The 15,671-nt window shown below is 39.1% G+C and overlaps 2 protein-coding genes across 3 annotated transcripts in view; one reads left to right on the top strand and one right to left on the bottom strand.

Annotated features, from left to right (window-relative positions):
• The first annotated feature begins 460 nt into the window (after positions 1-460).
• Positions 461-4,035, top strand: LOC132146101 (myosin regulatory light chain 2, skeletal muscle). Its single transcript, XM_059556989.1, has 7 exons — positions 461-613; positions 1,224-1,319; positions 2,425-2,500; positions 2,571-2,675; positions 2,771-2,849; positions 2,940-2,988; positions 3,100-4,035. Exons 1-7 carry the CDS (start codon positions 611-613, stop codon positions 3,199-3,201), a joined length of 510 nt encoding a protein of 169 aa, XP_059412972.1. The 5' UTR covers positions 461-610; the 3' UTR covers positions 3,202-4,035.
• Positions 4,036-7,169: 3,134 nt separating this feature from the next.
• LOC132146059 (TBC1 domain family member 10A-like) overlaps positions 7,170-15,671 on the bottom strand; it is a 35,757-nt gene continuing 27,255 nt past the window's right edge. For both annotated transcript variants that reach the window (XM_059556986.1, XM_059556987.1), the window contains exons 3-10: positions 13,980-14,079; positions 13,765-13,872; positions 13,427-13,533; positions 12,889-13,003; positions 12,669-12,734; positions 12,389-12,578; positions 8,690-8,844; positions 7,170-8,592 (exon numbers count right to left, since the gene is read on the bottom strand). In XM_059556986.1, the coding sequence (XP_059412969.1) occupies positions 7,732-8,592; positions 8,690-8,844; positions 12,389-12,578; positions 12,669-12,734; positions 12,889-13,003; positions 13,427-13,533; positions 13,765-13,872; positions 13,980-14,079 (1,702 nt within the window). In that variant the 3' untranslated portion in view covers positions 7,170-7,731. The remainder of the gene's footprint in view (positions 8,593-8,689; positions 8,845-12,388; positions 12,579-12,668; positions 12,735-12,888; positions 13,004-13,426; positions 13,534-13,764; positions 13,873-13,979; positions 14,080-15,671) is intronic.

Raw genomic sequence — 15,671 nt, 5'->3', positions numbered from 1 at the left:
TAAGATGTTACCTCTGCCTCTTATATTTCAGAGGGGGGCGTGTACGCATATATGAAAAAGATAATCATTGGCTCAAAAAATCTCTGGATTTACATCAATCAGTATCTTTTATTGCATCCTCCCCCATCCCAACGCCAGGATTCAGAAGTAACAGTGAAAACCAAATATTGATCCACCACTAAACATAGATGTGAGTCTGATTACAGAACCTTCATTTCAAATGGCTTGAGTTATGCGATTGTCCAAAGCTCAAACAGACCCTTACGTCTCCATGTCCTTATTAGTCTACGTGAGACTCCCAGTCTGCTGCCATCGGTATCAGATTCATCCCATTCCAAGACTCTAATAGCTATTTCTGAGCACTGTAAGATGATAGTACATCCCACCCTGTGTTCCTTCATCGCTTTACCCCTACCTCATCTCTCTCGCCTTTCATAGTTTTCCCTGTCTCTATTCCTTCCCTCTGTCTTTTTTCCCAAGCCACACTTAAGGCTGGATCTATAATTAGCAAGGGGCCTTCGGCAGTATATAAGCCCCCCAGTAACAAGTCACAACGCGGCTTCAGTCTTCACTTCTTGAGCTTCTTAGACTTCACACATACCGTCTCAGCATGGTGAGTAACCTGAACCTTAGATGTTACCTGGACACATAGGAACCAAGGACATAATGCACCAGTCTCAGCAGGGTTGAATGGAAGAGAGCTTGCAATCTGAATCAGCGTCTGATTCTTGGATAATTGAACTGTGGACTTATAATGCATTTAACAGGGTGAGATAAACTGGGCAGTTTTTCGGAAGCTGTTCTTTCGGATCCTGGACCAGCAGTTATAAACTGCTAAACTGAGTGGTTTTGCTTTCACTTCCCATGATATATGGGATTTTTTTTTTTTAATTTTCTGTAAGATGTTAAATTAAGAATATATAGAATATTGCACGTTTTACAAGATAGCATAATGTACGAACAGTTTTATTAATCATCGAGGAGCGACCTATGCAAAGAGCATTATTTGGATGTATATCACATGTAAACATGTATGTTTCATTAGAATGTGGCTGAACAGGGTTTTATTAACAATAAATATGTTCAAATGTCTTATGAATGAGTCTTGTGTGGCACTGCAGTGTCTATTATTTTCAACAACAAAGAGGAAATATGCACTATTCAGCCGTGCTGACTGTAAAAAAACAAACAAACAAACAAAAAAACCCTCTTTTTCTTTCTAGGCACCCAAGAAGGCCAAGAGGAGGGCAGGAGGCGGAGAGGGCTCCTCCAACGTGTTCTCCATGTTTGAGCAGAGCCAGATTCAGGAGTACAAAGAGGTAAATATTTTTTCAGATCTTATAATTATTACAAGTAAACTCCATATTTTTAGGACATTATATATTGTAAATATGTTTAGTTACTTTATTTCACTTTATTTAGTTTCATCAAAGTCCAAATGAGATTTCTGGGGGTAAATGTTCCCAGACATGGATCTTATCCTAGATGTTGCTTCTGAACTGGAATTCTAATTCTAATATGATCAAATTCTGTTATCAGGTTAAAACCTATCTGTGTTAGGGCTGAGCAAATGGACCATCTGAGTCAACAGATTGACATCATCTAGTCTTTTTGTGTTGTCTGCTAATACCCCTCTAAAAGCTAAAAGCCCTCCCATCTGTCCGACACTCCTGAACTCCTGATTCCAGTGGGATGACAGCTGAAGATCCTAGTGCATGCTAGAGGGACAGAAAGAAATCATGTGTAACATACAATGGACAAGATAAAAGAGAAGGCACAGTTGACATAAAATACAGTTAATGGGATTGTTTAAGGGCCCTTGAAGTAATTTGCAGGAAGGGAACATTAAATGCATATTAGACTTCTGAATGGACGTTGAAATGACAAATAATGCACAAAAGAAATACCAGAAGGAAAAAAAAATCAGATTTACCAGTAGTTGACTTATGGCTGTTAAACATTGTGGTTAATCTAAATTAATTAATCTCAGACACTAAGTAAAAAAGTATGTATACACATGCTAAATTGGTGAGTTGACTGGAATTAGCGTCAAGAAAGTGTGTGACTGAGCTAAGTAAGGATGTGAAGTGGTTTGAATGGTTTATTAATAAATGATACAGCCTTCTCAAGTGCCTCTCCAGGAATGTCTGACATTACAGTTGGGATTGACTTAACACGTCTCCCAGATGGAAAGAAGGATCAGTGAGGGTCTCTGTGGGGGCCAGGTGGGAGTTAGCAGCTGCTGCTATTAAAGTCACTTCTTGAGTTTCATGTGACTGAGAAGGACGTATTACTACTGTCAGGGAAGAGAAAAGGCTACAAGGGGAAGATTTCTTGTTAAATCGACTCTTTAGTCATTGGTTTGCAGCCTTATTTTCCACAAGTTGCTGTAACAATGTGCTTTTTTCTGTCCTGCACGCATAGGCTTTCACAATCATTGACCAGAACAGAGACGGTATCATCAGCAAAGACGACCTTAGGGACGTGTTGGCCTCAATGGGTGAGTTGTGTCACTTGTGTCCTTTGTAAATATATCCATGAATGTGTGCTAACCATCCTTGTCTCTGTAGGCCAACTGAACGTGAAGAATGAGGAGCTGGAGGCCATGATCAAGGAAGCCAGCGGCCCAATCAACTTCACCGTTTTCCTCACCATGTTTGGAGAGAAGCTGAAGGGTATGCAAAAGTCCCCTTTACTGGCTGTTCTCCCTTTGGTTTTCCAACCATTGTTGAATTCAGTCAGTGTAACTCGCTCTCCGTGTCTCTGAAAGGTGCTGACCCCGAAGACGTCATTGTGACTGCCTTCAAGGTGCTGGACCCAGAGGGCACCGGCTTCATCAAGAAGCAATTGTAAGCCTATATTCACTCACTCTTTATTTCAATGTGCCAAAAAAAACATAGTTTCCATGTCTGACTGATATTCATTCTTTCTCTTTCCAGCCTTGAGGAGCTTCTGACCACTCAGTGCGACAGGTTCTCCGCAGAGGAGGTGAGATCAGATCTTGCTCTTCATAGTTGTTTGCGGAAAGTTCCTCCATGCATATGTTTCAGTCCCTAAAAATGTATGTTTAATCCGAATACTTTGTTCTTCATCAATCAGATGAAGAATCTGTGGGCCGCCTTCCCCCCAGATGTTGCTGGCAATGTTGACTACAAGAACATCTGCTACGTCATCACACACGGAGAGGAGAAGGAGGAGTAAACGGTCGTGGAGTCAAGACAGAAAATGAAGAGATGAACATGCATCCCTCACTGCTTTACTCTCCCAGTGTGTTCTCTGTCCTCCTTCTCTTACTTTGTACTTCTTCCTTCCCTTCTTCCTTTCCATCGTCTTTGTTACTCTCAAGCACTTACTCTCTCCATCTCTCCAAAGACTTGTCTCACCGAGGCTGAATCGGGAGGGTGGAGAGGCTCATGACCACGGTGTCTGTCAAGTGGGGATATGGGATTATTTTCAATAAAAGGAGCATCATTTCTGTATCTCTCACATACTCTCTCTTTCTCTCTGTTTCTCACTCATTACCCACGACCACCTCTCATGCATGAAAGTTGCTGCATCTTCTGCTGCTGTCTTGAGGGTTGAAGGCATCTGTAACTTCTGGCTGAAATCTCTCTCTAGATAAATGTGGAAGAGTGCTCATTCTGAGGGAAAAAGAGGCAAGATGGAGTGATCTCACTCTATAATAGAGGAACCAGTCATCATTCTTGTTCTTTCCCCTGATAACTGACTAAAAAGAAAGAGAAAATTAGGGTTTTGTACCGAGAGGTTGGCCTCCTAAAAGTGATGCCAAGCTTATCTTGGAGGGAGTGAGAGAGACAGACCATCCAAGGAAGAGAGGAGAGCAGGGACTGAAAGAAAACATATCCTCTTCACTCCCTCTCTCCCCTCCTCTTCACTATTTCTCTGTCAAGTTTTTTTTTTTTTTTTTTTTAAATCTAACCTTTTGCTTTCTGCATCTGGGCCTGCTTTGCTCTGTCAGAAACTCTTCTGTAACCAATAAAAAGACACAAACTGTGAATAAAACATCTTTTTGTACTGCTGTGTCTGCTGGCTGTGTGTGATAGGCGGGATGAAACGGTCTCTTCTGTAGTTACAGAGTATAGAGATGGTAATACAAGTTAGATTACATAAGACTGCAGGTCTATGCTGCAGTAAATCACAAGGGTGACCAGCAGTATATGAGAGCATACTGAGAGCATGCTCTCTGCTGGACAATGATAGTACTACAACTGCAATAATAGCATAGAATAGCTTCCACATCAGTCCAAAATGTTTTTAATACTTCCAGCATTAATTGCTCGTTCTTTAATTATTAATAGAGAAAATGTTCAAATCTGCCAAAAAAAGAAAGGCTTGTTTAAAACCGTGAATTTCTGATTTAACATCCAATACAATTGTTTTTATACTTCTATTAACTATTTAAATGAATAATTAAGATCCCAAACTAAAAGTCAAGTTTACGTAGATATTAAAAGTGTAAAACCAAAATTTGATTTTTCGATTTGCTCTATTAAGCTATCTAGTGTATTTATTTATTAGTTACGTATTGTGTTTTTATACGGTCTACGGTTGTTATGCACAATCAAACAGACAATATAGCACAATAAAGCAAGGTCATACAAGACCTGTCAGGGTTATTGCTTACCTTCATTTGGCCGAAACAAACATTTCATTGACATTTTTCTATAAATCCCCTCGTTACATAGAAAAAAATGCGAGTTTTAATTGATGATTAGAATATCATGTTTCCGAGAGTCCCCTCGAGAATTTGCGCCATTCTTTTCTTGTATGCGCGCGCTTTTGGAGCCGTGCGAAACGAGCAAGTTTAGGCGCGTAAGGTGCATTCATAAGGAATTTTAATAAACGTTTAATTTAAAATGCACCCCAACACCCCAGTTAGCTGAGGGAACAAAAATAAATAAATTAAATTAATCTGGATATTTTTCCAAGCACATGACGCATGAATCACGTAGGCCGTACATCACACTTTTGTCGTAAGATGACTAACGTTAGTTCACTGTATTACGAGAGTTCCATAACAGACACGTAAAAGAATTCTGTTGATTACATAAACAGAAAGAAACCCACTCTTGAGCGAGATTTTAATATATTACGATTTATTATTCATTACAATTGTAATTATTAAATACACTGTGAACTTCCTCCACTGCAGTTTTAGAACAACTGTCTTCATCTATTAATTTATTTCATCTTCAACTATAAATGGTTTAATGTAAACATTAAAACAAGCATGAGACATACAAACAACAGGATGAGAAAACTAACCTTAACAAATTAAAAAGAAATTTTAAATGATTTAAGATCAATTTTATAACCCTACAACATACATTGGGTCATATTTAGCAATGCAGAAATCCACAAGACAAGTCAAACTACTTTACTCCCAGTCCCAGCTGTCTCAAGAGTGTAAGTAAACCAACACTGGATGGCCTTGCATTAATAATTAACCATTTTAAGTCCACCTGTCAATGCACTTGGCAGTACAGACAAGATGGCGTTAGTGAAGGTGGCACAAAACCAGGTTTATGCTAGTGCTTGGGACTTAGAGCCATTCTTCAGGATAATAAGACATCCACTGTGCTGCTGTCAACAGTGAAGGTAGCTTGAGCCCCCACTGGCCACACCATAAATGTCAACATCTACATTGTGCAGATTTAGGAACATACAATTTGCATAGACATAATTTGCTTGCTTTCCATTTGAACAGTAGTGCCTTTAGAGGAAGCAACGACCACTGAGGTCAGTGGTTTGAACCCCTGCAGTTGAGACTGAACAAGTCCAGTCAACACAGGAGACACCATTAAACCATTGACAGAGTATTTGGAACCTAGAAACCACTTCAGGTCTCCTCTGTCTTGACAGAAAATACTATATATCGAGTAGGAGTCTAGTAAGTATGGTCCAGTCACCTGGTGAATGTATCAGAATAATTGATAATACTGAGAGGTCAGTGGATTACGGTGGAGTTCAATACGCCAGTGTTCACTTCACATCAAGAGTAACACTGTTTGGGTGAAGGTTGTGTTAAGGATTATATTTTACATGTTTAAGTAACACATAAATGCCTAGCACACATTTAATTGATCCATTCCTTTTCTCTCACAACTCTTTGGGATCACTTCCCCATTCATTGGGATAAAAAAAATAAAATAAAAAAAAGGTCAGAATGAAATAATAATCAGTATGAAATCAGTATCTCCCATAACACAAATACTTCAGTAATATTAGATAAGCTAGTGATTATAAAATGTCTAAAATAAATAACAACTGCTTGCTTTTGTTCTCCAGGATGTTGGGAGAAAAATGTGCAAAAATAATCTTCAGCGCTTAAAAAAAAAAAAAAAAAAAAAAAAAAGTCAAATAAATTGTGTGATTAAATACATCGCTCTCTTAAAACCAAACTCCAGTCTACCAGGCCTCTGCATACAAAAATAAAAAATCTAATCCAAAAGGAGACTAATCATAGCTGTAATAGATAGTATATGGTTTCATCCGATTAAATTAATAGTTTTACACATCAAAGCATTACAGCCTGAAGTCAAGAGCTTCAAAGGTCAAAGGTTAATGCTACAGTGCTGCACCAAACCCTTCCTGTTCACCAAGGCGCAGACTTCAGGAGTCATGTGAGCTGGATTAGAGAGTGCCCTTCATTAAAAAACCAATCAGGTTAGTGGTGAAAATCAACAGGCCTCAGTGCATAAATATAATCAAATTCTAGTCTGACCTCTACATCCATATCAGCATCAAACCACAGATATCTGGAGTGACTGACATGCTTGGCAGAATTGAACGTTTATGTGATGCATTTCATTCGAAAAAGAAATAAATCAAATAAGCTCTTCCGCGTCAAAAGGGAATTTTTGGTGAGTCTGATGCAATGACAGATTGAGAGTCTTTGAGCGGAGATAGACAGGTACAGTACACTAATTTAATTTCCTTTTAGTAACTATGTTAACTTAGATAGTCGAACCTTTTTTTAATCTTAAATAGTTAAAAGTGGCTCTCTCCACTGTTTTAAAGAAGAACGTACCTTTCCCCTCAGTTCAGTTTAGCTCCTCCACAACACTTATCAGTTCCTCTTACGAGAGCGCGCCTGTAAAGACGAGCTCCTTTGAGAGACTGAAAAGAGAGAAGAAAGACGAGACCGGTCTGCAGCACGAGACTGTGACACGATTCACTACACTGCCAAGGCAAAGACATACAACAACACACTAACACACACTAACAATCAACACTACAATGAATAAATAGGTCCTCCAGAGCACTCAAAGATAAGTTATTACTAGCCATCGCAGCACTTTTCTCACCACAGAACAGTTTTATTCAGGTATTCTGGTTGAGACCGCTCTCGGGTGATGGACAGAAGGGGATTGTGGGGCTGGACTGGCACAGATGGCACTAGAGGTCTATGTACACCATGGCACCCAGTATCCTAGAATCAACTACTAATTACAGCTGATCTCATCAATCAGATATCCACCTTCAAAACAAAAGGCTGAGTAATAACTGCTTCCTGTTTCGGCATTGGGTGAAAGCACACTGCAAACAAGTTGATGAGAGTCATGGGGCAGATGCCGTGATCCAGTTATCCTTGTGAAATAGTACTTGAGATGAAATGGGCATTCCAGGCAATTCGCTCTCTCTCTCTCTCTCTTTCTCTTATCACCAATCATCAGCCTTGTCCTTGCAGTAGGAATGACGGGGCAGGAATTAGGCCAAATCTTTTGGTGCTGCGGCTCCGTTCTTGTCCTCAGTCTCTCCTCCTCCCCCTTTGTCTTTTTTCTTTCCCCCCTTCTCCTTTTTTTTCTCTTTCTCTCCTTTCTCCTTCTCCTTCTTCAGCCGTTCTTTCTCGGTTTTCTCTTTCTCTTTCTTCTCCCGTGATTTTTGCTTTTCCTCCTCTTTCTCTCGCTTCTTGTCCTCCTTGGTTTTCTTTTTCTTTTTCCCATCTTCCTCCACTGCCGTTTTTGCTGTTTCTGGGCAAGGTGGTAATGGGGCGTTGTTTGCGGTGGGCGACGGGATTGTGGGGGTGATGTGTTCAGAGATGACTTTAGGCGACAGCTGGTGCATCTGCGTGCTGGACGCGTGTGCAGTTGGAGCTGGTGGCGTGGTAGTAGATGATGTTGTAGCTAGCGGACTGGGCCCATGTGGCGCTGGTGGCTTTCCACCGGCTCCAGCGTTAGAAGCAGATGGCACAGGAGGTTTTGAGGCCACTGCACTGGTGCCGCCCCCAAGGGGTTGCAGTGGGACGATATCCTGGCCAAAGCTGCCAGAAGTGGAGCCCTTCTTATTCTGTGAGGGAAATGGCATCTTAGACTTTCTAAGGCCAGGAAGTGACAGTAGGCTTGAAGACGCACGTAAGGGTCCAGGAGGAGGGATGTGACTGGCCAGGAACGACAGGCTACCGCCAGAGCTGATCGCAGCAGCCCGGTGTTTCTGCTCGAAGATGGCCCGTGTACCGTGCAAACGCCGACCTGGTTGGTGAGTCAACTCTCCACGAGATTCCCGCCACTTGCGCACCTGAATACCACACTCCCTCTCGATGAGGGCCTCCGTCACAGACAGAGACACCACCTGAAAACAGAGCAGAGAGTGTGAGAAAGGATCTGGCAAGCTCTACTGGTACTTCTCTATTGCTTGTTCTCTCGTAAAAGCACAATTGTGTGCGTACCTCTTGCACTAGAAATTCCTCCCTGATAGTTTCAGGAGGGATGTTTCTCAGTCGCTCCATGGTCTCATACATGCCCTGCAGCTCACGGAGCTTATCCACAGACCCCAACATCTGCTTGAGGAGCACCAGACCCACTCTGAACACAATCTTCACTCCTGATAACAACAACAAAAAAACTTTGTAACATCAAAGTTCCATTTCAATTAAATTTGGATCTGAAATATATTCTCTTTATTTTCTACTTCTTTTCATAGAATCTTGAAAAAATATTGTTTCCGATAAAATTATTAAGCAGCACAACTGTTTTCAAGATTGATAATAATAATAATAATAATAAATGTTTGCTCTGCAGAAAATTAGCATATTAGAGTGATTTCTGAAGGATCATGTGACACTGAAGACAGGAGTACTGAATTTTATGACATTCAAATATAAAACAGTTATTTTAAATGGTAATAAATTTCACAGCATTTTCATATCATATAAATGCAGCCTTGGTAAGCATAAGAGATTTCCTTCGAAACCAATGATAAATCTCACCAAACCTAAACTTAGAATAACAGTATATTAAGAAATTATAAAGATTCAAATTTATATCGCATGGAATCGATCTTACTGATATAGATATCGTACCTCAAAGTGATGATGTTACCAATCATTTCCTGGTATCGTGCATATTTATATTATATTTATGCAAAGCGACTTACATTGCAGTCAAGCTAGCATTTTTTTTTTCTACCTAACATATATTCCCTGGGAATCAAACCCACAATCGTTTGCGCTGCTAACGCAATGCTCTACCACTGAGCCACAGAAACACGTTGCATGCTGCGTTGCGTATCACTGATATTAACTATATGTCTCAGCATTACTGTCTGGGCAGAACTATTGTTTCAGCCACCAAAGACAGATTTGCAAATAACCTGCCTGATCTTTCTCAACTGCTATGTGTACCCATAAACACACATGAACTAGACGAAATGACTTGCCAACATGAGCGCTATTTTCTCTGATACATCAGAAGCTGTTGCCCCAATCTAAATGAAAAAGGTTAGATAAAAACGTACTGTGCCATGGTATAACAGTAATACCCACTCTCTCAAGAAAAAAACTCATAGTCTTGAACGCAAAAGGAGAAAAACTGACTATTAAGTTTTTAGAATTGCATGGAATAACATTATGTCCAGCTAAAAACAGGCTCTAAAAACTGCCAGGGCCGAGCATATCCACAAACTCATAGAAAATAACGAAAACAATCCAAGGTTTTTATTTAGCACAGTGGCTAGATTAACAAATAACCAGATGCCACCTGATCTAAATATTCCCTTGCAGTTTAATAGTAATGACTCTATGAATTTTCAGTTGAAATTATTCCGAAATAATTGTTTCTCTGTCGTCAAGAAAATGCATGAGGTTTGGTGTCCTCGCGCTCCTGCTGTGTGCTCGCGGGCACGCGTCTGCGTGCAAGAGCGATTTCAAATACAAAGAAGTAATGGCTCCTTTCCTCAAAGAAACAACCGCTGCGCGAGATGAGTAAAGGCTCCTAAATATATACACAGACTTATTATCTGTACCCTAATTCCTACACTGACACATTAAACTGTATGTTTTTATTTTAAAATGTAATCGCTAACGAATCTAAAGCACTTTGTGGGTCGAAATGGAGACTAAGTTACAATCACAAGGTCACAAACAATAATTTTTTGATAGGTTTAACGTTAATCATTACATTTACTTTCAGTCATTGTAACTCATCTTTTACTTTTCTAAATTATTGTTGCCGTTTACATTTGTTAAATAGTTACACATCCATGTTACATGTAGGCTATCCAGTAAGCTATTAGCCTATTTTTATTTTTCTATTTTTTTATTCTATTTGTTATTTTTTTTCATTTTCTCTCCTCAGAACATCCAGTATGAGTTTTCTTAAAATCTTAAAGGGTTCACAGAGCAGCACTATGTAAGTAAGTTACTTAATTATTTATTTATTTGACATTGAAATAACTGAAATAGTCTTTCAGGTTGGCCTAATTCAAAATTATTTATGACTGTATACACTGAACTGAATTAAACCGTTAAAAAATGATCCATGTATTCTTTTTTTCATTCAGCAGTTAATAAAGAAACGTGTTCTGCGTATGTTTCATGAATATGGCTCTGTAGTGGACACCTCAAATGTGAGGCAGAGGACAGGTGCTAATGTCTGATGACACTATATATGATGACACTTTTATAACACTATACTTTGTATTATATTACATTTGTATCAAATTAAAAAAACTAGTTAGCACTAATGCGAGGGTGTTTCTAATGCAGCGTCTTTGGGAGGGATGCTAAATTTGACATATAGAGTTTTTCTTTAGCTATTTGAGCAAATGAGAATTTAAAAAAATATATATTTGTGAAACTCTCCCATTCACTGCTCCAAAGTTTATCCAACTAAGACAAAACAAAACATCCACTTCTGAGAAACCAGGAAATGTGAAAAAGGTATATTAAGCTACATACAGCTATCCTGAGGCTTATAAGTTTCTTAAAATGTTCTGTGTGAATTTTCCCAATCAGTGTCCTCCATTTAGAACAGGAAAGAAAATTTTACTATTGAATGCATTGTACATGAAATTTGAATTTAATTTATTAATTTAAAATGTATTTTTTTTAGGTACATGAAATGTTTTTTTAGTTCTAAGATATTTGAGGCACAATTATTTGTTTACAGTTGTGTCAAGGTGTAAATTTTTAATTTTTTTGTTTATAACAGTATTAACACTGTTGTTTCCATGAATGGGATTGTGATGTGCAGTATTTATGTATTTAGCAAACACTTTTATCCAAAGTGACTTACAGTGCATTCAGGCTATTTTTACCTATCATGTGTTCCCGGGGAATCGAACCCCCAACCTTGCTCTTCCACTTGAGCTACAGGAACACTATTGTGTTGACTATATAAGTTGATTATTTATTTGAAACTATGGATATTGTTATTATCAATAAACAATGTTTTATATGCATTTGTTTTCAGTTTGTCTTTTAAAATTATAAAAAATGTCAATAGCAGGAAAAATAAACTAGTGGGAGGGGTGGGGGGTGTAAATATTAAAGAACCAAAATTAGTGAAATGGTGCCTCGAAGCACCCAAGGTGGTTCCTGGCCATCCTAATAAAAGGGTTCCTCCAGGAACCATTGAAAGTTCCTCAGAGAACCACCCCTTTTAGAGCGGTGCCTAGAGGCTCTTCAGAGGGTTCAAGAGTGGCGAAGTGAAGAACCCCAAAAGGTGCCTCCAGGAACCTTTAGTTTTTACAGTGTAGGATTTACACAAGCTTTAGTCTGGATCCAGAACACCTGAGAAGAGATGATGACACCCCCTCAGAGGACCTCAGATGACGCTAACCCTGAAACAACATAAACTACCAAATTTGATTGAAACATATATATTTATTGCTGATAATAGTGTTCTCATGGTCTATTTGATTACATCATTAACTGAATTTTACCCTACATTTCTGCCACATGTACATTAATTTGACAGTCACCGCTGAGAAGCTCCTACTAAATATACTGTGGGAACCTCATTTTCTGTAAAGCTGCTTTGCAACGATTTGTATCATAAAAAGTGCTATACAAATAAACTTGAATTGAATTGAAATCATGTTGAATTTGTTGAACCTATTTTCTTTTTTTATAATGTATATGACTGACCTTCACAGAAGAACATGTCCCAGACACGCAGGACACAAGACCACGGCAGCGTACGGGAGAAAATGCACATAAACCACTCTGTCATGTACAAGATGGGGTCGATCTTAAATTTCTTCAGGTGACGGTAAGCCATGGGACAAACTCTCCTCAGCAGAGAGAAAAAAATCTCTCCGTCCAGCTGGATAGCTTCCTGAGAGACAGAAAAAGAGGAGAAAGAGGAGTCAAAAGAACTCTCTCCGCTCTGGTGCTGGTAATAGTCTCTTTAAGTTGGAGTACTCACCAACCCAGCACTGTAGTAGCCAGGCACGTATTTCTCACAGATTTGCACTAGACACCAGAAGGCTTGCTAGAAGAAAATAAGAGTGAAGAAGATGGTGATGGCTTCATATCCTGTAATATTTCTCTAAGTCACATTTTCTTCACCCTGTTGCTCTTTTAAAAGAAAAACAGCCTAGCGGAGCAACATAGACAGCTTTCTAGCTTTGTTCGACTCTTCTTACCTCAGCAGGCATGTGCATGAGCAGCACTGCTGCCACCGGCGCCTGAGCCTGACAGTAGCCCTCATCGGGCCGGTAGATTGTGTAGGCCTTCAGTATACGGTACAGATCCTGCTGCCTGAACACACACAGACACACACACACACACACACACACACATGAGGTAAAAATAATGATGGAACTAATTAATGAAAGATCGGACCATAAGAACTACTGATATTTATTTTTGTGGTATGGATATATAAATAAAACCATTCATTTTTTACATTTTAAGTATACTGTTTGAATTGGATGAGACATTACATGCTTAGATATTAGGTATTCTGTAGATATATTCCCCAATATAGATCAAATGTGAAGCAGAGGTGGGGTTAAGGCGAGGGGAAGTTCAAAGATGGTATCAATATGCACATTATGTATTGAGTAAAGAATATAGACTTAAAAACAAAGGGGGAAATTCCCTCCTTCTGTTTCCTAGATTGTGTAATGCTCTAAAGAAAAGCCTTACATCACCCTTTCCCTTGATAAAACCTGTATTTACCCATGTCCTCCCCGAGCAGCAAACATCTCGTGGAAAGGGAACTGCCTGTGCAAGTCCTTCTCTATGATGTCCAACCACTTCGGATCTCCATCCTCTTGCTCCAACTCCTGAGAGACAAGAAGAGTGAAAAAATATAATAAGAATAGAAGAGCGTGTTGAGCAGATCAACTGAGATTTACAAGACATGTAAAGTAAGACAGGGCTCAAGATTGTACGGCTATTTTTCTTGAACGTTTAACAAAGTGTTGTCAGCGGTTTTTACAGCAACAGTATATGAACTTGGGACTAGTTTATTTAGCACTATGACTGTTTCACAGAGGTATCAAACCTGACCGTACTTCAAACTTTCCCTGATTGGACTCGAGGAGCTCCTGGCTGTTGGAGAGCAGCTGCCAGGCTTTGGCTCTCAGCGAGGAGGGGATTCCTTTCCTGCAGCGCATTTTCACCTGCATCAGAAAGAAAACAAACTCAGCAACTATAAACATTCATTGGCACAGTATTTTCTAGACCTAGTCAGGAAGGCCTTCGGTGAGACGTTAAGTAAGAAACCGACCTTTTGAAAGCGTCGAGATACCCATTTGTCCCAGTTTCTGAACATGTCCAACCATTTCATCTCTCTCTGCCTCGCCACGGCCACAGCAATCTCCGCCTCACTACAAGACAGAGAGGGATTCACAAACACACACAACAAATACACCTAGAAGCACACACTCATGCCCTGAGATAATGTTGTGCTTCTGACAAAAGGCTTGTATTAAATCTGAGAGAACAGACACCTGTAAAATACAGACAATTACTGCTTTTGAATCACCTGAAACAAATCAGAAACCCTGAAATCTTCTGTTATTGGTGAACTAATAATGAAATCATTGAGTTTTTGAGGTCTTGTAAATAAATTACGTCTTCCAAACAAACAAGCATATCTCTGCACACACAGCAGTAATGAGACCAGACAAAAGTGACTGACACCAGAGACAGAAACTGAGGCTGAGGCTCGGACTGAGTCCTACTTAAAGGCAAAGTGTGCCGTTTCTGTGCAACCAAACAGAATTGTAAAAATAATAATGTTTCATCAAGACAGAAATTCTAGTCTTTCATTGGTCAAAAAAAAAACAAACCACATAATCCAGCCTCAAACTCACACCAATGATTAAGCTACAATCACAATTTCAGTCTGGTAAAGATGCTTAGACACACAGAACACAGTTTTGATAGCAGCACAGAGTTAATATTTACACTGATTTACAAAATCTTTTAGTAACAAAAATATAATGTATTTATATTGTTAATAAAATGTATAATTATATACTATATAGATAAGTAGTAGTAAAAAAGATATTGATCTTCTGATATGAAGTAAAAAAGCTGATTTCTACACCAGTTTGACGAGCAAACAGCAAGTACCCTAAAATGCAATATTTTATTAAATATAGAGAATAATATATGTGTGTATGTGTGTGTGTGTGTGCGTGTGTGTGTAAAGGTCTGATTCTGCTAACCAATACCGATACTTATCAATACTGTTATCGATACTATTTGGTGTAAAAAGATATGAAGTTGTTGAAAACGTCAGGTTATTTTATTACTGCTGGACTTTAGCAACTGTATTAATGTACTTCAATCAAGAGCAGTGAGTTATTTTTCTCTTTGTGTTTTATTTTATTAACATTCAAGGAATAGTTCACCCAAAAATTTAAATTGCGTCATCATTTACTCATTCTCAAGTTGTTTTAAACCTGAATGAGTTTCTTCTTCTGTTGAACATAGTTAGTTATTTTGAAGAATGTGGGAAACTAAACCGTTGCTGGTCCCCAGTGACTTTTTTTTATTTTTATCCTAATATCAAAGTCAGCGGGGACCAGCAACTGTTTGCTTACCAACATTCTTCAAAATATATTATTTTGTGTTCAGCACAAGAATGAATATAAAATAATACATGTTTGGTACAACTTGATTGAGTAAATAATGACAGAATTTAAATTTTTGGGTGAACTATCCCTTTAATGACAAGCGGCAGTATGTTTAGTACTGTCCCTTTAAGACAGGGGTGGGGAACGTTGATCCTGGAGGGCCTGTGTCCCTGCAGAGTTTAGCTCCAACCCTAATCAAACACACCTGAACAAGCTAATCAAGGTCTTCAGGATACAGGTAGGTTTTTTTTTCAGGGTTGGAGCTAAACTTTGCAGGGACACAGGCCCTCCAGGATCAACGTTCCCCACCCCTGCTTTAAGAGATGCACACAGTA

The sequence above is a fragment of the Carassius carassius genome, chromosome 1 (assembly GCF_963082965.1).
Source record: "Carassius carassius chromosome 1, fCarCar2.1, whole genome shotgun sequence".
NCBI lineage: Eukaryota > Metazoa > Chordata > Actinopteri > Cypriniformes > Cyprinidae > Carassius > Carassius carassius.
Note: the sequence above shows the minus strand (reverse complement) of the source record. Positions and strands in the feature narration are given on the sequence as shown.